The 24,190-nt window shown below is 34.8% G+C and overlaps 3 protein-coding genes across 4 annotated transcripts; 2 read left to right on the top strand and 1 right to left on the bottom strand.

Moving 5' to 3' along the window:
• The first annotated feature begins 75 nt into the window (after window positions 1-75).
• On the top strand, window positions 76-3,567 carry LOC116778043 (coiled-coil domain-containing protein 42 homolog). The gene is made up of 7 exons (XM_032671888.2): window positions 76-294; window positions 363-564; window positions 1,222-1,395; window positions 1,534-1,612; window positions 1,941-2,080; window positions 2,350-2,612; window positions 2,831-3,567. The coding sequence occupies exons 1-7, from the start codon at window positions 185-187 to the stop codon at window positions 2,856-2,858; spliced, it is 996 nt and encodes a 331-aa protein (XP_032527779.1). The 5' UTR covers window positions 76-184; the 3' UTR covers window positions 2,859-3,567.
• Window positions 3,568-5,631: 2,064 nt separating this feature from the next.
• LOC116778041 (putative odorant receptor 85e) lies at window positions 5,632-8,620 on the top strand. The gene is made up of 8 exons (XM_032671886.2): window positions 5,632-6,131; window positions 6,225-6,350; window positions 6,414-6,631; window positions 6,753-6,783; window positions 6,887-7,065; window positions 7,207-7,296; window positions 7,436-7,591; window positions 7,720-8,620. The coding sequence occupies exons 1-8, from the start codon at window positions 5,675-5,677 to the stop codon at window positions 7,774-7,776; spliced, it is 1,314 nt and encodes a 437-aa protein (XP_032527777.1). The 5' UTR covers window positions 5,632-5,674; the 3' UTR covers window positions 7,777-8,620.
• Window positions 8,356-23,583, bottom strand: LOC116777219 (serine/threonine-protein phosphatase alpha-2 isoform). Of its 2 annotated transcripts, none has more exons than XM_032670631.2 (8): window positions 23,345-23,583; window positions 23,103-23,234; window positions 21,104-21,320; window positions 18,600-18,688; window positions 12,467-12,663; window positions 10,144-10,291; window positions 9,762-9,900; window positions 8,356-9,350 (listed from the first exon to the last, which is right to left on the bottom strand). In XM_032670631.2, the coding sequence occupies exons 1-8, from the start codon at window positions 23,403-23,405 to the stop codon at window positions 9,347-9,349; spliced, it is 987 nt and encodes a 328-aa protein (XP_032526522.1). In that variant the 5' UTR covers window positions 23,406-23,583; the 3' UTR covers window positions 8,356-9,346. The 2 variants fall into 2 exon arrangements, with proteins under 2 accessions (XP_032526522.1, XP_032526523.1); XM_032670632.2 differs by having other exon boundaries at window positions 9,754-9,900.
• Window positions 23,584-24,190: the final 607 nt, after the last annotated feature.

The following is a 24,190-nucleotide window of genomic DNA, read 5'->3' on the forward strand; positions in this document are numbered from 1 at the left end:
AAACTTAATTTTTTTTAATATCCATAAGTTTTAAATAAAAACCTTTTTACTATTCTATACATAAGAGACATACCGTCGCATAGTTACGATTTTGTTTTATCAATTATAAATATTTTGTTTTTCAAACCTAAGTATTTGCACTTTGAGGACTTTTTAATATTTACACAAATATCTAACATTCACAATGAAGAAGGTGATGAAAGATTTAGCCCCTATAGCTATCCCTCATGGGCCCCCGGTGGAGTCCACTTCTGAATACTATAAATCTTTAATGGAAAGTTCTCGTATGGTTAAGTAAGTGACCGCTGTAACATTACAACTTAAATTTGTTAAAAAGACTACGCTTAATCAGTCTTCTTTAGAAAATATCCAGTATGGGATGTAGCTCGTCCAACACCTCAAGTTTTGATGGAACAAGCTCGAAGAGATCTCATGGAGGCGGACGAGAAACTAGCACTCAAAAGAAATGAGGAGAAAGAAAACAGGAGAATGATGGATGAAAAATGGAAAGAATTACGAGAAAAGGAAATGCTGTTGAAGGAATCTTTTATAAGCTTTAATAAGGTATTTTATTCAGTCTGGTATACTGATTGCAGTATTTAATTGTTGTCTCATAAATATAACGTCTACTTTTTAACACTTGTGTCCTCATAAGTATAGTGTTGTCATCATCCTAAGACAATGACGGTTCATCATTTAAGTAGTTTAAAAAAAAAAGTAAATAAAAAAGGGAGGTATTACATTACAATTTTTGAACCAAAAAGGATAGACGCTAGTATGATGTAATTTAAAATTTTCTGTCATATTTCTTAATGCTGATCACTTGACACTAGGGCCGATGAGATTTGTGGATTAGAATTTATTTTATTTGTAAACGTGGAATTGGGAAATATGGCCGCCATTTTTTATTTTAAGTTCGCTTTTAGTTAGGAAATTGCAATAAATACTCCATGAAATCAAGCTGCAAACTAATTTTATTACAAACAAAGTCAAATGTTACGAAATTTCTATCAAATAATAATTAAACCCTTTCGGTTCGTTTAGGTTTGCATATTATTATTATTTTTCAAGTGATGCCGGTTTATCTAAATATTGAGAAAAATAACAACGTTATAAAAATAACTTTAATTTATGATAAGATTATTGGCTCATATGTTGATATAAACATTATTATTATACTGAATAGGGTTCAAAATAACCAAGTAAAATGGTGTTTGATAGTTTATTCGCGAGAATCAAGAGAAACGCGATAGGGCTGAACGTAAAATGGAAGCTGACACGGAAGTCCTCCAGCGTAAGACGCGTGAAACCGAGGCTATGAGGCAGCGTGTGTCTGAGATGGAGGAAGTGAAGGAATTGATGGAACAACAAGTCCGAGACTACACTATATACGAGGTATCAGAGGCAATCACTATGGAAACTCTCCAGTTATGGGACAAAAAGGATTTCCTTCATCAGCCTTCATCATCCTTAATTACAATTTTCTGATAGGGGGACCAATTTTATAATACATTAATTGACAATTTATTTCAGGACTATTTGATGTCCGTCGTACATAATTACCCAGAATTCAAGCAGCCGTTAGATGTACTCAACCGTTATGAGGCCTTAGGTAATGATTACAATCTACTGTTATAGAACATATGCACTACACCTTCAACAACTTTAAGGTTATTTTGCGTCCGGGAATTCAGCATGGATTATAATGTAAAAACTTATGCTAAAGTTGTCCAATTCCTCTTGAAAATATATTCAATCAAACAAAAATACATATATCCTAACTTTCAACTACAAGAGATCAAAACTTTATAAAAAAATATATACCCAAACATAAGATTAAACGAGAAAATTAGATATTTTTTTGTGTTAGATTGTCATATGTAAGCCATGTATCTCATTACCAAAAAAGAAAGACTGTCTCGAAACATTGATATTGTCAGCTGCGGCGAAGAGTTCCCTGGCAGAGCGACAGGAAAGAGACTTGGAGTTGTTGGAGAGCGCTAGAAGACAAATCGCAACTCTTACTGAAGAAAAGAAGCTTTGCATAATGGGCCTTAATAATACACTTGCTGATTTGAGGGTTAGAATTTGGTATACCTACTATGAATTAAGAACTAGTGTCTATTGCGATATAACAAGTAAGATCAAACATACCTGGTATTTTTTATTCTAAATTAAATATAGTCGTTAGAATCGCTGATCCAATTTTTGTTGCACTTTGTCCAAAAATTTACACATCTATATGCTTCTGTATTATATAAACTGAAAACCTTTTTGAAACAACAAAAAAAAAGTAAAATAGAACGTTGAAAAGTACACGAGTAATCCTCAGCGAGATTTCGTCACCAGTGGCGTTTTGACAAGGCGAGAAATCGTGTCGTCAAATGGGAGTTGGCGTTGGAGCGTCTGAAGGAGACGGCGGCTAGACGTCATGTCGAACTCTGTCACGTTCGGGCCGCAGTGTGGAGCTTGTACTTGAAGATTTGCAAACAGAAAGGTCTGGAAGTGGACGTTTCTGTGGACGACTACGAGCAGCAACTGGTTGTCGTGATGAGAGCTCTGTTAGAGCTGAGGCGTATATACCGCATAGCTCAGAGGCGGTCCAAGGAGAAGTGAGATACATCTCAATATGTCTAATATATGCAAGATATTACACATTAACGAACACGTAGTCCTTACAAACATTAGATAAAAAAGTTATATTAAATGAAGAAATATTTTAAAGTTTAGTTTTGAATACAAGAAAAAATTAATTCGTGATGGGTTATATTTTTATTTTGCACACAACGAATTCCTATTGAAGTTATATTTATTTAATTTTTTTTTTCAGGGATGCGGAATCAATGCAAACGTCTTGAAAACGGTTGATTAAAATTTTTCATGTCTTTCTTGTACTTGAATAAATTATGATAAGAAAATGATATAAGTAATTTAACAAGTACTGAAAACTTCTTCAAAGTCTAGCTAATTAAATCATCAACGTTTAAAGGACTTGGCAACAATTAAAAGTTTTGTAATTACAGTCAACTTAAATATGAAGTTCCTAACTAGAAAGAGTTAAATACCTCGTGAAATTACTAAGTTTCGTTCACATAAAATCTTGGGAATTTCAACTCTGCCTACACTTTATTTCAAATTTAACTTACTTCAAAATTCTCTTTAAATAGTATTTTTAATATGCTTTAAATGGGTTTCTACTTTATAGTTTCTAGAGTTATTTTAATCATTGTTTTAACAGCCGTTCACAAACCACTTCGTTAAAAGTGTAAACCAATTAACTATGAAAAGCTCATGTAATATAAGAGGGTGTCTGCAGGATACGTTCACTTGCTCCTTGGAAATAGGCGAGTGAAAACGTAAGAATTGTGATAAAATTTTTGGAGATCATAAAAATTTAAACCTTTTTATTAAGAGCGGTTTATACTTAACATGATATTGACAGAAATTAAAGAGAATCTATAAATAAAAGACCAGAGATTTCCCTCCAAAAAATTATATTGTGTATTTCATCATCATCATCATCAGCCTATACTGGTCCACTGCTAAACATAGGCCTCTCCAATTGCACGCCACTGAGATCTATTTTCGGCTACTCGCATCCAGCTCCTGCCAGCCATCTTGCGCAAATCGTCACTCCACCTTGCCTGAGGACGTCCTACACTACGTTTGCCGAGACGCGGTCTCCACTCAAGAACTCGTTTACCCCAACGGTTGTCGGTTCTGCGGCTAATATGGCCAGCCCACTGCCACTTCAGCTTGCTAATCCGGTGGGCTATGTCGATGACCTTGGTTCTCTGCCGAATCACCTCACTTCTGATGCGATCATAGCCCTTTCCATAGCTCGCTGAGCGACTTTGATTTGGTGAACTAGCCGTACCGTTAGTGTCCACGTTTCGGCACCGTAAGTCATTACGGGTAGGACGCACTGGTTGAAGACTTTCGTCTTTAGGCATTGTGGGATCGACGATGTTAAGACTCGGCGTAACTTCCCAAACGCTACCCAACCCAGCCGAACTCTTTTACTCACCTCGTCCTCGAAATTGTTTCTACCCAACTGCAATACGTGCCCCAGATAGACATATTTTTGAACAACTTCGAGAACGACACCGTGGACTGCAATCGGTTCCGGTAGAACATGTTCATTGAACATGACCTTGTTTTAGGCCGATGCGTATAGAAGAGTCAGCCACGTCATCAAGCATCTGTTGTAGGTCCTGCAGCGTTTCTGCCATAATGACGATGTCGTCTGCAAATCGCAAGTGAGAGATGTGTTCGCCATTAATGTTAATACCTCGTCCTTTCCAGCGCAGCGTCTCAAACATATCCTCCATTGCATTTGTGAACAATTTCGGTGAGATAACGTCCCCTTGTCTCACTCCTCGATGCAACGGTACGGGACTTATTTGATGATTCTGTACTTAGACGGACATGGTGGCGGCTTCGTAGAGACATCTTATCACTTGGATATACCGCCAATCAACTTGGCAACGTTGCAGGGACTCCAGAACAGACCAAGTTTCAATCGAGTCAAAAACTTTCTCATAGTCCACGAATGCTAGACAAAGGGGCTGATTATACTCTTCGGTCTTCTGTATAATCTGCCGCACCGTGTGAATTTGGCCTATGGTGCCGTATCCGCTCTGAAACCCAGCCTTTTCCGGTGGTTGGAATTCGTCGAGTCTTCGCGCAAGACGATTTGTGATCACTCTTGAAAACAGCTTATATACGTGGCTTAGCAGGGAAATGGGTCGATAGTTCTTCAGCAGGGATTTGTCTCCCTTTTTGAAGAACAGGATGACCACACCCCTACTCCACGCCTCCGGAGTTCTCCCTTCGAAGAGGACAGAATTGAACAGCTTTTGGAGCTCCCTCTGTACGGGTTTACCTCCGGCGTTCAACAATTCTGTTGTTATGCCGTCCTCTCCAGGGGCTTTTCCATTTTTAAGGTGCCCAAGAGCGATCTCGATTTCGCCAATGCTGACTTCTGGCAGGTCTTCGGAAAAGTGGCGTGTTAATGTGGCTCTAGTATCCTCACACACGGGATCAGGCCGAGATGTCTGCGATGCGTAGAGCCGGCTATAGAAGTCTTAGTGTATTTAAATGAATTAAATTAAAAATTGGACGTGCTTATGTAATTATTATTATTTTTAAAGTGCTTCCATGTTTGCTTTTTATTATAAAACTAATGTAATTGTGGGCTTTGTCAGCTCGAAATATATTAAACTTACATTGTTAATCTGTACATTAAAATGATTTATGCCTGCCTGGTTTCTGTATATGGAAATTAATTTTTGCATGTTAAATTTTAATGCCATTAGTTTTACCAATTCACGTTTCGATTAAATCTATTAAATCTTATCCTATAAATTTATCACAATGCAATAAAACTTTGAAGTCTGAAAATGATGTAGTGTTTATTATTTTCAGAAAAATCATTCAAATTTATATCGGCTGTTTTACAACCTAAAATTAGCTTACGATCGTCACTATCTCTAAAAAAAATAATATCTTCATCTTGCCCGTATTTTCAAACTCAATTACTTTTCTGTTACTATAATTACAATTATAAATAACTTTTCTTTTTAATTTTAAATAAGTATTTTAATAGTCTCTTGACAATTTCAGTGATTATTAAATATTTCATGGGATCTAAAGTCGAATCAAAATCTTGAAGATGAAAGTAGTAAAGAATTATACTCATTTCATTGAGCTGTTTTTAAAGAGTGTAGCTTGCTGGGATTGGTATACAAAGCCGGAGAGAGCACATCAGATAATCATAAATAACCTCTACTTGGCTCTGGTGATGTTTTCTCTGGCAAATACGTCGATTAGTTTGACGGTACATTTATATACCGACTGGACGGACGTAATGTCGAGTCTGGACAGCATGGCGGACGGACTTCCGGTTATAGTGGCTGTATTCATCGTCGCTTACTTCGCTAGCCACAAAACTGAATTATATGATTTGGTTAATTATATGAACACGATGTTTAAATGGCGCTCAGCTCACGGCTTAACGAATATGACCATGTGGCAGAGTTATAAGACCGCAAAAACATTTGCATATCTGTATACAGCATGTACACTTTTCAGTGTTGCCACATACGCCTTGTTGCCGGTGATCGCTTATCGTTAGTGCATCGTTTTATTATTTCTTTGTTTGAATCTATTTCTACTCTCTATCTTCTTTAATCTATTAAAGTATGAATCTTTTATTTCATCAGTGCTTTTCGAAAAGCCTCTGCAGCACTGGATTTATATGGACGTCACCAACAATTTCCACTTGTTTTTAATTCTGATCCGTCAATGTATGTCCCAGGTGTTTGTTGGACTTGCAGTTGGTCAATTGGGTATGTTTATAATATGATTCTATTTAAAATATATTTATCCCAATACTTATTTTTCAATTATAGGAGTTTTTTTCGCATGCCATTCCATTTTGTTGTGTGGTCAGATCGATCTGTTATGTTGCTCGCTGCAGAACGTTCGTTTCACCGCGCTTATGTTGAGAGGTGTCCAACATGGCGCCCTCGTGAAACAATACAGAGGTATAGAGCAGGAAGAGAGACATAACTATTTATACAATAAGTCAGAAATGGTTGACAGTCATTACCATTATGACGAGAAAGTGGTGAGTTTTTATCATTCAAGACACATTAGCACTAATGAAAGCTATTTAATCTTAAAAAATCGGCATAACCTATTATATTATAGTGGCCACTAATGCGTACTAATTTGGACGTTTGTTACAGAACATACAGTTTAAGAAAACAAGTCAATTTGGTAAGCCATTAAGTATTAAAAACAATTGTAACAGACGAACACTCACATTCGTGTATATACACAACAATGTGTTTGTAAATGTTTAATATTTTATTTTACTCAGATATTTATAGCAGCGAGTATGAAGACGCCACTTGCGCTGCCCTTCGAGAATGCGCGCAAGTAGCAAGAGTTATCAAATCGTATAAGGACCGCTTTGAAAGTTTTGTATCTCCGTTGCTTGTGTTGCGCGTCGTTCAAGTTACTCTGTACCTTTGCACTTTGTTGTATACTACTTCAGAGGTGATGTTGTCATAGATTAAATAGATCAGAATTGTGAGTCAGTTTATGATAATTGATTACGTAAGAGATTTGGAAACAGATTATGAAAATGTTGCAAGCAAATTTGACTTTGTGAAACCAATATGTAACATCTCGTTGCAGAAATTCGACATGGTCACTGTAGAGTATTTGGCGGCGGTAGCATTAGACATGTTCGTTTACTGCTATTTCGGGAATCAGATTACATTACAGGTATTTGTATAATTTAAATTTAATGATAATCAAAATTAATCGTTACATATCCAATAAACAAATAACTAAAACGGTTAATGAAGCCAACAAAGAGACTTGTAACATCTACGGGTGACAGCTGTCATTATGACTTTGACAGTCGGATCGCGTCAGTAGCTCGGCGTATTACAGCGGGTGGTATTGTTGTGGTAAACGAGGCCGCCGTCTGTTGCTGCACGTGTTGTTGTCCCATCATCGCAGCGTGCTGGTGCGCGCGGGGCGATTCCTCCCCATGAATTTGCACACGTTCCTCAAGGTAACAGCACTCATATGTGAGCTTAGTCGTTTGTATAAAGAGTATACTATGCAATAAACTTAGAGGTTTTATATTTGAGTGTTGACGACTTTAAAATCTTTTCTAATTAAGTTTGTAATCTGTTTCAGATATTAAAAACATCATTTTCATATTATACACTTCTGGTAAATGTAAATGAAAAATAACTATATAAATATAGAGGATTTCAAATAAAAAGCATCAAATTTTTTGAAAGTATTTTATTTATGAAATTAATATACAATTCTCTTGTTCATACATCAATAATTTATTGATTTAAGTCGGCCGGCGGCCACTGTACGCAGTTCAGTCTGATTCATTGCGAAATAAATAATGATTAAGTTTACAGCTCCCCCGCGTGATTTTTCAATTCTGGTAACACTATCGGTGGATTTTAATACACGGACCAAATATTTAAAACGCTCTCTTATTTCATATTATAAGCAGACGATCGTTTTTACGTATAAACATGCAATCAATGTGAGCGATATGACGTTTATTAAAAGTTTCACTTAAAAAAAGTGTTCATGATAAAAAAAAAATCAGTACGGTATTAATACCGATACAAAAACTGACATTCCTTGATAGGTTTGATTTTCAAGTATTCCATTTTTAAATTTTATATTCGATGGCCCGTGTAGAATGTTTTGAATATGGAACGCGGGGGGCGGGGCAACGACAAAGCACACTACTCGCAATCACTAACGCAAATGAGGACATAGGCTGTTCACGATAACGCTTACTACTTAATTACTTATAAATGTTTAATTACCTTTTAATATTATTACATTTTCTCAATGTCCTTAATACAAATCTAATGTGCGACTTTGGTGCACTCGAGATTCCTCTCTTGATGATTGTACTATATTTTAATGGAAGTGGTGTTTATCTAATTTACACCTGTATAAAATATTGCTCATTATTTATTGCGATGTGTCTGTGGTATATAGATTTTTTTTCTTAAACGACATTAATTTGTGACTAAATCTACATATCTATCCTTTACTAAATGGCAGTATTCAAAAATCTCAAATTGCACCAAAACCTCACAATTGCTAACATTATTCTTGAATATGGAGTACGACACAAGCATATGCGGGCATACGGACAAACATACAACAAAACGTACACAGTAGCATACATACCAAATCATTCACAAATAACGCTCCTACTTGGACTCCCCACATTAAACCTGTTACACTGGCAGCCTAGGCTTGGTGTGAAAACTTTCCAAATTCAAAAGGTACAAAACAGTTCGCATGACTACCCGTTCCAATCCAACGACTTTGACAGTGACGGAAGTATTTATTAAGTAAGATGCAGGCGAAGGTTTTCGCTATGGAGCCCACCGTGCCCGTGGTCTACTGAACACAATTGTCCAGCAATTGATGATCGTGCGAGCCAGAATGTACTTTAAAACGGTAAAAGCTACTGATGTGTCAGAGAGCGCACGTGACAAAATTTGATAAAAAATTTAAAAAAAAATTATATATAATCATACAGACTAGTTCATTTCTAACAGGATTTTGATTGACAGCTTTGGAAGTGACAGCGGAAGTACATACTGAACGTACAGATAATAAAAAAAAAAAAACAACCGGCATTCTCACGTCGCAATACTTCGAAAGCCACCGTTTAAGCCTTACTTATTATTATTATTATTTTTTTATTATAAAGAAATATTAGCGTGGGAATCCATGCAAGTCGTCGACTTCGTTGCGATGACGGCCGGTGCCATTAACTGCGGGACGGATGGACATATTAACAGAGTTAACAACTCGCCTCGGACCCGGACACATACATGTTGTATACAAATTCATTACAACTAATATCATAAGTATGATTTGCCTACTAGTAATGAACAATATTGATTTTAACAGACGTTCTCTGTATATTTTACACCTATTTAGATATATCTGGTCTCACAGTGTATAACGGTTTAAAAAAAAAAATACATACATAATACAATTGACACAAATATTGGACATTTAGCATGCGATCGCAAAGCCATCATAGACAAACTAATGTTACCAAACGTTTTCTCGTTTCAATGATCGGTTTTTGGAGGTTGTGAATGTTTTTCTTATTACTCTTCTGTTACGGTGAGTATAAATTTCGGAACGTGTAGTCCGCAACGTACATACATACTCACTTCTTCTTGTTCTTAGGCTGAGCCCGCGGCGGCGTGTTGGGGCGGCCGACGTTCAGGCCGGAGTACAGCTTGCGCTTGTCGGCCGGCTTCAAGATCTGGAACGAGCACATGAGCGTCTCGTCCACCGACATTAGGGCGCCTGGAAGATGATAAAACAGCATTACAGTACATATAAACTAGTTACTGGCCCCCGACTTTGTTTTGGACTTTTGAATATTGCTCAGAGATAAATTGCCAGCCATAGTCCATTCCGATGCCAGAGCTGCATCAATGCAAAGTTTCACGACAATCCGTTTAGTAGTTGGCGCTTAAGCAAACAGCATAGACCAAACCAAAGATATCCCGCGTTTATATTATTCCTTGTGGAGATGATGATTATTACCGGCGTTGTCAAACTCGCCGCAGTAATTCGGCGCTGAGAACAAAGTGACCAGCTGCCGCTTGGCGAAGAACTCGTATCCGTCCTCAACCACCTGGTGGGCGCGGCAGATCAGATCAAACTCGTGCTTGGACAGAAATTTGCCAACAATCTGTAATAAAAACGTATACGCTATAGCATTTAAATATATATTTTTCGTATCTTTTATTATCCAGATTTTGAGAAAGATCGAGTGTTATTGTTGATATCGTGTGTATGTATATATGTATATGTATAGGGTTTTCCATTAAGGGCGCTTGATCTTTGAAATGCAAAAAAAAATACATGTAGGAAAGATATTTGCGAAATTTTTTTTTTATTTGGAAGGTCTATCGACCCCATTATGTATGGAATATGACATCATTCAAATGACCGCCACGGCTTCGGTTGGTGTCGCGCACACGAAAGGTCCAATTTTTGATGACTCTGGCGCACAAATCGGGCTGTATTTGATCGATGGCGTGGCGTATGTTGACTTTGAGGGCATCGGTGGTTTGCGGCTTGTTGGCATAGACCTGCGACTTAAGAAAACCCCACAAGAAAAAGTCCAGCGGGGTCAAATCGCACGATCTCGGTGGCCAGTTCACGTCGCCTCCGCGCGAGATGACTATGTCCAGAAATTGCTCGTGCAGAACTTCCATCGTAGCGTGTGCTGTGTGGCACGTAGCGCCGTCCTGTTGAAACCACATGTTGTCCAGATCCATATTCTCGATTTCAGGCCAAAAGAAGTTGGTTATCATCGACCGGTATCGCTCACCATTGACGGTGACGGCCACACCATTATCGTTTTCGAAAAAATACGGACCAATCACGCCTCCGGCCCAAAATCCGCACCAAACAGTCACTTTCTGCGGGTGCATTGCCACTTGGTGAACCTCGTGTGGATTGGTCTCGTCCCGCATTTTTGGATGAATGGCTATGTCAACAAGCAAAATACGGCAATTTTGCTTGTTGACATAGCCATTCATCAAAAAATGCGCCTCGTCGCTGAAGATGATTTTTTTGCCAAAATCGGCGTCAACTTCCAACTGCTCTAATGCCCAGTCAGCGAACACACGGCGCTGTCTATGGTCATTAACCTTGAGCTCTTGGGTCAGCTGGATCTTGTACGGGTGCAGGCTCAAGTCACAACGCAAAATTCGCCAAGTTGTCGTCTGCGAAAGGCCGAGTTCCTGTGCGCGACGCGGAATTGACTGCCGCGGGTTTTCGAGGACACTGTCGCGCACAGCGGCGATATTCTCGGCAGATCTCGCGTTACGTTGACGCACGGGAACCGGCTGATTGTTAACTGACCCGGTTGACTCGAATTTGTCCACCAATCGACGGATAGTCGACTCGGCAGGACGATCATCGCGACCGTAAAACGGGCGAAGTGCGCGGAACGTTGCTCGAACTGAAGACCCATTTTCATAAAACAATTTTATGATTTGCACGTGCTGCTCGACACTGTAACCTGCCATGGTGGTTTGGGAGGACGGAATGAATATAACACACTGCATTTGACAGCTGTCACTCAAACAACATGGCCGCAATCAGCTGTCAAAGTTCAAGCGTCCCTATTGGAAAACCCCATATATATATATATATATATATATACACACACACACACACACACACGTGTTTTTAGCATGACTAAACTCGCAGTTAAACCGTCATTATTAATCTGCGATTAAACTGAGTCAATCCTAATCATATATCATACATGTCTTGCAACATACTCGATTACCTATAGTGATGTATTGAACCGCTTTCTAGAAATCGATTAATTTTATAACATAATATTGTTTAAAATTTTGGAGACAAAGAAGTTGAAAATAATGTACAGCTCTGTGTGACTCAATAGTATTAGGTTTTTCTGTTGTGATAAATGATTACGAGGACGCTGGTCGATAACAATATCTAATCGAATTGATACCACGAGCACTTCATACGTTGTATTTATATAAATAAGGTATTATATTAAACATAATTTGATGATTGTTTAAGGAAAAAAAAAATACAATTAATTCAAATTATATGCGGTGAGTATATAAGAGAATTCTACTCGCAAAGGATTCTGGTACAAGGAAAACAAATAGATTCTAAGTGAAACACATTACGATACTGTGCTCATCTAATCAAAGACAATAATTTTTATCTAACAATCTTCTAAATTTACGAAAAAATCAAAAAATCAGTAGCAACATTACATATAGATAAATTTATTTCTGACAATCTCGAATATAGATCGTCTCCTATTGAACGGTATGCGAATTTTTCTCCACACAATGCTCGTTATAATACGCACCTCCGTCCCGAACGTGAAGCTCACTCCACGGTCGTTCTCACCCCAGCCGGCGGTGTCCTTGTCGGGGTCCGACCACAGGAGGTCGCAGAGCAGCCCCTGGTCGGGTACATCAGTTGGGCGCATGATCCGCCTGATCTGCTCCATAGCCTGGAGGTCAGGTGACAGACCTCCGTGACAGCAAAAGATCTTCTCATCAACTGAACCCGCAAAACAAATAAACCATTACTATTTTCTGATACCGCAGTAACACTGGTTTATCAATCCTATTTTACTGTACTGGACCAATACAGATGTAAATTTATCTTAAGTCCTATCCAGACTCTCATCTCGATATGGCTACGAAATATCAGATATTATCTATGTAATTACTGTTTGAACTCGGTTTAAACGATCGTTAATCCATCGTGTGGAACGGTTCAAGTGACCTAGCTGTTCAGGGCGTTCGTTCGACTCGTGTTTCCAGGACTTGGAATTAAACATCGTTACATCACGTGTTATTGCAAACGTTTGAACCAAAGCAGATAACCTAATGATAGCGTTCCACAAATGCCATTTAATATTATGATATTCTAGAATATTCTTGTTGCATACATAGACGCTTCATGTTCTCTAGACACTGTTCTATAAAAGATATGACTAATATTAAGTTTGTTTCTTACATTTTTTTTTTTGATAATGTTCTAGAATTGTATTAGATTTGTTAAGGCTTTATAACGATACCGGAAAAACAGAGGTTAGTCATGAAAGAAAAAACCCAAGACAACATTTACGATAAATTCTTATCGAATTTTCCTTAAACATTTTTGAAATTTCAAATAATAACTTCGATCATATTCATTATATTTGTTTCTTATATCAGAGACTTTAATATAAAAAAAATGCAAGGAAAACGAGACGTAACCATCTATTAGTATAAACGAAGCCAATAAACTTTACGATAGATATAACGAGTCAAGAGACATGCAGAAAATCAGATAGTAATGCAAAGAGCGACAAATCTATCACTAGCTATGAGATGGCTCGACGATAACATTGTAGATGTTGTAAAATAAAAATGACATTACATTACAAATTAAATAAATAATACATCTTCACTAATAAAAACGCATCTTTATGTTCTTTATATTCGTTTAATTTAATTATATTTTTGAAATGTAAGCGGATATCTTGACAATTTTCAAAAATGCCAACCATTATCGGGAGACCAAATTCTGTCCAATAAGTTGAAACATAATTGATATTATAAAGGACATTGTAAGCATATTTATTTAACAGAAAACAATATATATATACTTAATAATTTATCGACATAGACACTGGGTGCATACGCGTAATCAAGAATTTTGTTTTTTAATTCAAATAAACAATTAACTCTAAAAAAAATTTGTAAACAAAACCAAATATCTTTCATAAAAGAAGATCAGATATGGTACGTCTTTTCACTATGTTGATTGAAAATTGATTTTTTCGTGACTGGATTTTATTATATAATGGTTAACGAAGTTAAGTTATAACATCGTGTACATAAGAGATTTTTTCAAAGTTACATATTACGTAAGGCAACATAAATTAAACACGCGTCTCTACATTCATGCAGCGTCAATCGATGACAGTTCTCACGAGTGAGGAAGTCACCTCTATTTCCGATCGCTTGCATCATAATTGCCCCAGTTAATAACTATACATCGAGGGTAAAACAGCGCTGTTCAAGCGCTTGAGATGTGTGAAAGGTATGAAAAAATGTTCTTATCATAGGGAAGTATAGGAAGGAGTTAGTGATCTCGAGATCCTCTTATCACAAGTAGCAAATAACACTAAAAATGCCCGAACATCAAGGTGACGAATGTTTGTTCTAGATTTATGTGGAGTTTTCTGCAAAACGGATATTTACAAACCTTCGTGTGATAGAACGACTAAATAAAAAAAAAATTAGTCGCAAAATCTCTCGAGACATTCCCATGAAATGTACGCGACAAGACAAAAAAAGTTGAGTAAAGTTTTTGTCACGCCCACACACCCCTAACTAACCCCTAAAAGCTCCCAGAGGGTGGGTTGTGGGTTGCACGTGTGATTCAAACTTCACGCTGTGACCCACTTTCCTTTATTACGCATACAATGGTAGCGTTTACGTAACTCTTGAGAGCCCGCTTCCATACACAGTACAAATTCGCAACATCAAAATAGCTATGACAAAAAAAAAACTTTTATGAATATTGAATCTTCCATTTGGCCATGGAAAGTATTTTATTGCGTTTGTATTTACAAAACACTAATGTACTTATATTAAGGGTGTCATTTATTCTAGCTAGCTGTGTTCAGCGGTTTCACTCGCGCAATCACAATGCCTGTGGCTTTTTCTAATGATTATATCATCACAAATTCTGATTTAACATACATATATAGCACGTACAGATATCGTCGGTTCAGTGTTTGAACTACTTGCATTTATATTGCGTCCGGAAGCTGTATTGAGTGATAACATATTGATAGGAAGTGCCTTGATGCAATGGTGAATGTGTGAGCGTATGCAATCACACGTTGATAGAATTACCAGCCACATAACACAAACATGTGGAGTTGTGCTTATATATAACAGTATAGTGCCCGAGATTGCGTCCTTTTATTATACTATGTGTATATATACAAAGTTAATATTGTTTTTGTTTAGCGTAACAGACATACAATACAAATCTATTTATATGTATAACATAACAATAAATATACACAGTTAATATGATACGCTTACAGATCTGACACTCGCACGAGTAGGTATACAATGACAACATTTCATATTTCAAATGAAACTATTCTAACAGGAACAAGAATCCAGTCGGAAAGAAATACGAATATATATATAAATATATATAATTCAAGTAACGTATCATTTCTCTCTTATTAAACTACATAGACGCTATACACATACATGTAACGTATGCACACAGACACACATACAAGAGAGTCATCTCCGCATGTCAGTAGTATTCACATTTCCAAGTTACAATGACCCCAGCGCCAGATGAATTTGTAAAAAAAATTTTTTTATCAATAAATTATATTCATCACTTTCCTCTTATTCTGTGTCACAGACGTCATTCGGCTGGCTGGGATTATTTTTGTGTTAGTCATTTATGAGCATCGAAGATTATATAAAGACATATGGTTTTAGAATGTTCGTGTAACAAACGTACATGCAGTACGTACATGCAGGATATTTTGGTTACATAAAGTTTTCTCGCCATTAAATCCGATCGTCATCTAAGTACCGATAAAAACGAATTCATACGCCTATAAATATGTCCATTTTTTCAAGAATTATACACTTGCTCTTATATAGTGCACTATCACTTTAAAGATTTTAGAAGCTGATTACCATGAATAACGTCATATGTGAAGTAAATTTCAAATTAGATACGTATAAAGAATTATTAAATTTAACTTGTTTCGTATGCACCTGGCATAATGAGAATGGTTCGTCGCTAATATTATAATTAGAAAAAAAATATTAAGCCCCCTGTCAATTACGTCGGGCTGATGTTAATTTGACAGTTCGAGTGTCCGTCACTGTCATTGTGACATTAAGAAATGGAACGAATACTTTTTAATGTTTTTCTTGCGTAACTGCAAGTATTTACGTGATTATTAAAAAAAATGAGTAAGGGCACAAATATTACATATATAAAACTGAAGTCATTGAAACTTTAATTGCATCGTCTGTGCGTACGGGAATAGAACGTCTGGCGTACAAAGTGGGAACCTTGAACTATCGTGACCAGAGACGAGTGGCTGTGTAAATTAGATCCATTCAGTATTGTATCATTACATATTGTGTATAGTATTTTACATTCATTATGTCATCATATTCAGTGATATAATCTGTCGACTAGCATCACAATTGCTAATATGTATATAATGTGAGCAACGTGTGGAAATTCTATTGTCAACAGTTTGACTGGAAAATTAGCTTAACGCAGAATTGAAGCATGATTATAATATTAATATATAAGCCAGCTAGAATTACGGTTCAAATATCATAGAGAGAATTGTTATAAGTGTGTAGGAATGGCTTGAAAAATATAACAATTAGATTCAAATAACGATACGACAGCCTTCTTTCTGTTTATTAAAATGTTCGTGTTTAGGTAAATGTATATAAAACCTCAAGTTTCGTACATAACATGGAAATGACGTCATCACCTGTTATGTAAACAATTCTCGTTGGAACACAGCCAAACTAACCAACTGTAGGAACGTTTTAAGTATTTCACTTTGACGATCTTGATACAAGCCTAGTGTTTATAAATCCTTGATCTAAATAGCATGTAACACAATTACGAATATTTCATATATATATAAATAAATACATACAGCTATCTATCTGCATTTTTTTTCAATTTATTGAAGTGAAACTTCTAATACGAATTACAACAACAGCTCCTGGTGAGGGGGTATAGAAAGAGACGGAGCGAGAGTAAATGGGTAACCAATGTTTATAAAGTTTGTCTCAAAGAAACAATAAAATTCACTAAAAATATATCTCTTCCTATTTTCATTTCCACATTCAAAGTCCTTCCGCGCGGAGGGACTCCACGCACTAATTTTGCCATGACCATCTAATCTACATATCAAAGGTCGGTTGCATAACCAAATGAGGCCTGGTTAATCGAAGCGAACACGACAAGCTGCGAGCTATTAAGAGCTGGTATGGAGATACGCTTGAAAAAAAATACACGGAAATAATAGCTTTGTTTTGTCTTTATAATTGTTTGTTAATTTTCCAATGAGAGCTATTATACTTTATTTATATATTTTATGTTGAAACTACGAAAGATTATACCTAATGAGCTGAAAAATTTTTGTTGGACATATGAAAAGTAATTACGATTTGTTATTTTAAAAAATGTATCACTTTCACGAATTGCGAAGCTGATTTGGATGGAACTCTACAATCTAAACACGTGAATACCACAAACCCATAATGATACGGCCAGCGGATAGTATTATGATGATTTCCAGGGTTTACTTAGTACCTAAATGTTTTATAATAAAGCATGTATACCTACTTTTTGAAAAAAAAAAAAACTTACAAAATAAAATCAAAATCCGAACACTTCCTTTTTCAAAATCGGTTGAAAACTCCTAATCACGTCCTGTTTATAAACAGTGGTACAAGTCTGACAATTTCCTGGCACGTGTCAATATTTTTAATGGCGATGTTACGACAAAATTCACTGTTATAGTTTTAAAACTTCCTCATCTAAATCTATGGCTGCTATAGATATATATATAGATATATCTATCTATTAATATTCAATATATATATGAAGAACAACTTTCAATGCGTTCCTTTGTTCACATTAAAATTTTAATCATTTGAATCTAAATCTAAAGTAATCTTTTTTATTGATTAAGTATATATTATTTCTTTTGATTGTATTTTTCGTTAAAAAAACATACATATTTTGCGTTTTTAACGAGACGTCTTTACGAGCCGGTATGTAATAAAAAATTTATAGTAAGCTGTGTAACTTACGGTTCCAAATGACCTCTATAACGAGCTTTTAATCTAAGCAAACACCTCCAGTACTAATTCTACAATAAGGAATTCACTAAAGGCGTTCCGCTAGTTGAAATTGTTTTATTTAAAATTCAATTTAAATAGGAAATATGTTAACGAACAAAATAATGAAAATCTCTTAAACGGCTGAACCGATGTCAATGAAACTCTTTAGTGTCCAGTGTCGTAGAAATCTGTTACTAAAGCTAATATATGCACTTTAACATATTTGTTGAACAAAATCATTATTCAAATAGGATACAGTGTCCGATGTGATCGCCTAGATGAGTACTTAACCAGTCGTAGTATAAATACGTACGGGTAAGGTTTATCGACGATTACAAACATTTGTTGATAAAGCAATATCAGTTCAGACAACTCGAGTAAAAAAGATATCATTAGCGAGTCACAGTAAATATAAAGTTTGTGTGACAAAAAAAAAAAACTTTTAATATACTCTGTGGCAAATTTGCTTCTGTATGCAAAAAAAAAACCATTAAAATTATGAATTTGTCCAAGTTTTCATGTTACATATCATTAATGATATCATTAGACTATCGTAATAAATGTACAGCTCACCTATAGCGGCAACAGGAAGACAGTTGAAACAGTCTGTGAATGTTTTCCATAACTTGATATTATACCTCCGCTTGCACTCGTCGTAGAATCTGATACACAAAAAAAGAAAAAAAAAATTACAATACTATAGTATTATTTTTGTTATTTTATGCTTTATACATCGGCATATACATAAAAAAATACTATATCGATGAAAAAAATAATAATTAAAAAACATCAATGTCACTATGAAGAAGTTCTAAGCATTCGTTGCGTTTAAAAAATTAAAAGAAAAAAAAAAATAGCAACACAATGCAATAGCCCCATCAAGTGCGGTGCAAATTGGTCGCTAAATCGATGCGTGATCCACAGTACAATACCACAGACCTATTGTCCTGTTATCGCATCTACGCTACCAGCCAACATTGTCATTGTTATATGTAACAGTTGTTATTCTGAGCTCTATAGTACATCCAACGAAACGATGTAAATTTTAACAACATGGTAAACTTTATGTATTTACCTCATTGTATATATGTTAAATAATTCATAATTCATTCATTGAGGCGAGAATTTGTTACGAATGTAAAACCGAATGTTTACAAAACCTTTGATGATTGTTTACGTAATTTATATTGTTTCGTTGTCACTGACTCGGTAATTTATTCGAGTCCATAACTATGTCATTCTTAACAGTTACGCATCCGTTACTTAAGACATTATGTATATATATATATATATATATATATATATATATATATAAGCGTATAACGTCCTAGCTCAATGTAATATCGATCAACACGAAACTGAGTCATCTCATAACTGGCAGAGTTCCAGATGTAGGCGTAACAAATATTACTTTCAATAATTTGAATTAACATCATTATTCTTGTATAGCTTTGAGTTTTTTTATTGAACTTTCCGTGCCACGTGGAATCGCCCGAATTAATGTCTAATATTTTTTTATTAGGCCCGCCTCTCAGACGCAAGGGCGCGGGTTCGAAACCAGGCAAGTACCAATGTGATCTTTTCCGAGTCATATGTACTTTCTGAGAGTATTTAGACACCACTGACGGACAGTGAAGAAGAACATCGTGAGTAAACCTGGTCTTATAATTTCAAATTATAAGATTGAAATCGCCAACCCGTCTTGAGCAAGCGTGGTGATTAATGCTCTAACCTTCTCCATGTGAGAAGAGGCCCTTGCTCAGCAGTGGGCTCCTATAGGCTGATGATGATGATGATTTTTTTATTGCATTATAAATAAAAACTAATACACGCCTCTCCAATTTCTGTTCTACAAACCTATCACTATTTTATTTATTACTGGAAGAAAGAAATAGATTCACTTCGAATGTATATACGTAAATATTATATATATATATATGTTTGAATGGCCTTTAAAGTCGAGCAATGTTATGTTTCGTATCTTATCTTACATTTAATAACTTTGTACTTCACTATCAACAGTGTCATCTGGGAAAATATTACGTGCAAATAATTATAACTTTATAAGATACTACGTTGAGGACGGACAGTGGAAAACGCCAAACACGTTGTCGGAGCCGTAGTTGGTTTGTATGCGCGTTTGTCACACCGGTTATCTACTAAACGATTGGATGATGATGAATTTTTTTGTAATATAATATCTGTAAACTAATTAATGACTTGTTTACCAAAACAAGTGTTACATCACTCGACAACCTACGAGTGATGATGGTTCCAGCGAATTTAAACCTTATTGCATACACGTAAGGCTGAAATGTACAAATTGTATAGATGGATGTAGTCTCAGCTTAAAAGATAAGCCGATGTATGAGATCATAGCACGAAATACATAAATTCCCAACATCAAAGATGAAAAATGTAAATAGAATTCAGCATTAACAATCTATTAGACACGTCAATATTATCTTTTTTTTTTTCAATATAAAGCATGTAAAGATTAGTTTAATATAAAATATTTATGGGAGATCTAAATATTTTTAAGTGTATCGTAATGTTCCTCACTATTAATACTTACATAAACCTGGATATATATATACATATAAAAATTTCTGAATACAAATATTACTTCATACATTTGTTTTAATATTCGACAGACTCAAAAACTCACTCAGACTCGATACTATCACATTGTATGTATGAAAAGCTAAGTATGGTACACACAAAAAAAAAATTAAATTGATTTAAGAGTATTGAATGATGTGTTCATAGCTTAAAACCTTGTTTATTAGTCTACAATCTTACAATCTTGTTTATTAGTCACATGTGAATCAGTCAGTATCAATATTACCTTTAAAAATGTATTTACCACCTTAAAATTAAACATCAGAAGTACATTTTATATAGCTTTTTTAAAATAAAAATGACAGTCATTTACAATTGCATAACTATGAGAAAATCGTGTTTTTATCTGTCATGTTTTTCTTACATTAGGGATGGATAAAAATATAAATCTATAGATTATAATCTATGAAACATATCTACGGGATATGTGTCTATGGGACCTAAACTCAACTCACCCATAAATTCGATTGATGCTTGCGCATTCATGATTGCCTCTCAAGAGGAAGAAATTCTCCGGATACTTAATCTTGTAGGCTAGCAGGAGACAAATGGTCTCCAACGATTGCTTGCCTCTGTCCACATAGTCTCCAAGGAACAAATAATTAGATTCCGGAGGGAAACCCCCATATTCAAACAGCCTCAGAAGGTCATAATACTGACCGTGAATGTCGCCTGTTGAAAAATATACACTTGCTTTAAAATGTACATAACAATATAACATTATGTATACACTACAAATAGAGGCTCTCGCTAAAAATGATCACTGCATCATAAAGCTGCGAGCGTATACTTCACTGAGATTGGACAAAATTTCAACCCCAAAACAATTATCGCTCATTCAGTTGTGCTTGTAGTTAAGACAGTTATTTGAATTGTAATAAGTACAAACAAGAGAGTATCAAATATTACGATATAATATTTTAAAATGACCAATCAATATACAAGCTGATTACTGAGCAGCATTGTTTAATATGGAGAATTTTAGACAACTAACATTCAAGGGGCAGAGATGGACATATATTAAATGGATCTAATTTTGTAATTAACCTAAGCTAGTTTTACCTCAACATGTACCAAGAAATGAAACTTTAATACAAAATTTGCATATAGAAAGTAGCTATTTTGGGTATAACATTCTACTTAGAAGACAAATCACCTATTAATCTTCTATGGGGACATTATTTGTAAACAAATATGTAATGGTTACAAATTTTAAGGCGCCAGTTAATTTAATAGTGTCTCAATGATTTCTAGATAGTATTTAAGCAAAGCTGTTGTGATTGGGTATATGGGATATATTAAAAACAAAATTATGTAGCTCCAGCCAATGGCACTGTGACAAAATGCTCTGCTGCAGACCTTTCCAGCAAAGATATTGGTGAATAATTAAAATAACATATACATTTATAACAGTATTATGAAATTATCGAATACTCTTGCAATGTTCCTCAATTGTTTGATAAAAGCCAGGAATTTATTAACACCCATTTTACTGTGAATTTTTGCATAACACTTCAAAAGTTTTGATCACATTAACTTGAGTTTATTTAAAATAAATAAGTAACTTATTTGACCACAGCATAGCTAAAAATTGGTATACATAAAAGTAGCACAAACATGCATACACATATTAAGCGAGCCTCTTAAAATGTTTGCTTCTATGGTCTAACAAAATAACCATAGAGAATATTCTAAATTTTATTTATTTTTATAGCAAAGCAATTATGTAATTTCGAACACCCTTTTAATCAAAACATAATAATAAGAAATAGCAAATAATATGTAAATAATTTTAATTCTTTACAAAAATTTATAATTGCCAACGAAAATTGCTTGTGAGTGTCTTAACCTATTTTAAAAGAACTAAAGAGATAAATAAGCAGAATACAAAAAAAAAAACATATTTTACTGTAAATGAGTTTCAGTAGTAACTTTTTAATTCAATAAAATAAGTAAGGTTCAATTATGTACGTATTTGACCTAAAAACAAAATAACACAGACAAAACCAATATTATACATTAAAATATAAACCAGACACAGCCATGTATTTCACGATAGTAAATGAGTCAATAAAATGTCTTTGTAGCATTAAAATTACGTTTCTCACTTGTATATGATTACGCGTTTGAGAAAACAAAAACGCTCGTATTATATAAAAAAAAATCTTTTACTTTAATCTGTACGTGTGACCACCATACCAAGTCGTAACTTTCCCCTCGATTTAAATATCGAGTGTATCATAAACTTTCTAAAGAAATTATAACGAGACATTTAGATTAATAATAAATTATTATTTAAGAAGATTAGATATTCTATATATTTTTTAAGAAGATTTAAGGGAAGTAAGATTTAACGGAGTACTTAAAAGTTGACAAGACGCAAGTTGAACAATGCGAGAAAGGGTGTATTCGAAAGTCGCAAGCTATATGTAAAGTTATATTCGTTTTACTTACCACATATCTTCAGAGGTGCTTCAAGTTCAAGTAATATTGGTTGTGATAAAAATATTTCGCGTGATTTTAAGCATAGCCCTTTTATCTCGATTTCCGTTAATTGTACATTCATACCAGGCTTTTCGCCCCGTACTGAAAAGATACACGTCACTTAGAATTCACAGGAATCATAATTATTTTATTATTAAAATATATATTTTTTACACAAAGCGAGTATTTCAATGTAATATTTTTATCTTTACCTTTCAATAATTTTTTTATTACGTTATCGATGTTTAACTCATCTGTGTCTCTGTCTGCCATCGGATATAATGTTTGATCACGGGATTTGACTAAATAGAATAAGAAATAGTTAAGTGATTGTTGAGATATTTGCCGATTATTAAGGTACACAACCTATTTCTGCTCTCGGCCTTAAAGAAATTCAATGGCGGAGAGTCCGAGACGTAACTCACACACGCAAACAATACATTCCGTCAATGCTACCAGCCGCAAAAATATTTTTAACAATGAGTCAACATTACACATTAAACTATGGAAACAAATATTTAAGAAGCCTTATGAGAAAAAGATCTTACTTTCATTTATTTTATTTAAAATAAAATTAATTCCTTAATTTTTTTCTTAATATAGTCACTGGTTAAATTTGCTCATTATTTTCTTATATATAAAAAGGCTGGTATAATATTATTAAACTTAAAAAAGATTATCGTATTTAATTTTGTGAGGCTCACTTTATGTTTAATTCGTTTTTTTTTTGCTAAAATAAACATATTTAAGAGTTGCCTTTTAACTTTTAATTATAAATAACTTTTAATAATGGAATTAACTAATATAACGACCTTACGTGTGGCAAGCCACTTTACCTGTAAGTGGCAACATTTGACTCAAATTAATTATTGCCATACTAACAAAAGCTTTGTTATATTTTGAGCACATATAGGTATACATTTGTGTACAGTGTATCTTGTTTTATTTATACGTTTTATTATTATAAAACAGATTGCGGATTTCACCAGAGTCTTATTAAATGATATTAGTTTAAATCTGACATGACGTGTTCTAATCATCATTGTGTATAAAAAAAA

The sequence above is a fragment of the Danaus plexippus genome, chromosome Z (genome assembly GCF_018135715.1).
Source record: "Danaus plexippus chromosome Z, MEX_DaPlex, whole genome shotgun sequence".
Lineage (NCBI taxonomy): Eukaryota > Metazoa > Arthropoda > Insecta > Lepidoptera > Nymphalidae > Danaus > Danaus plexippus.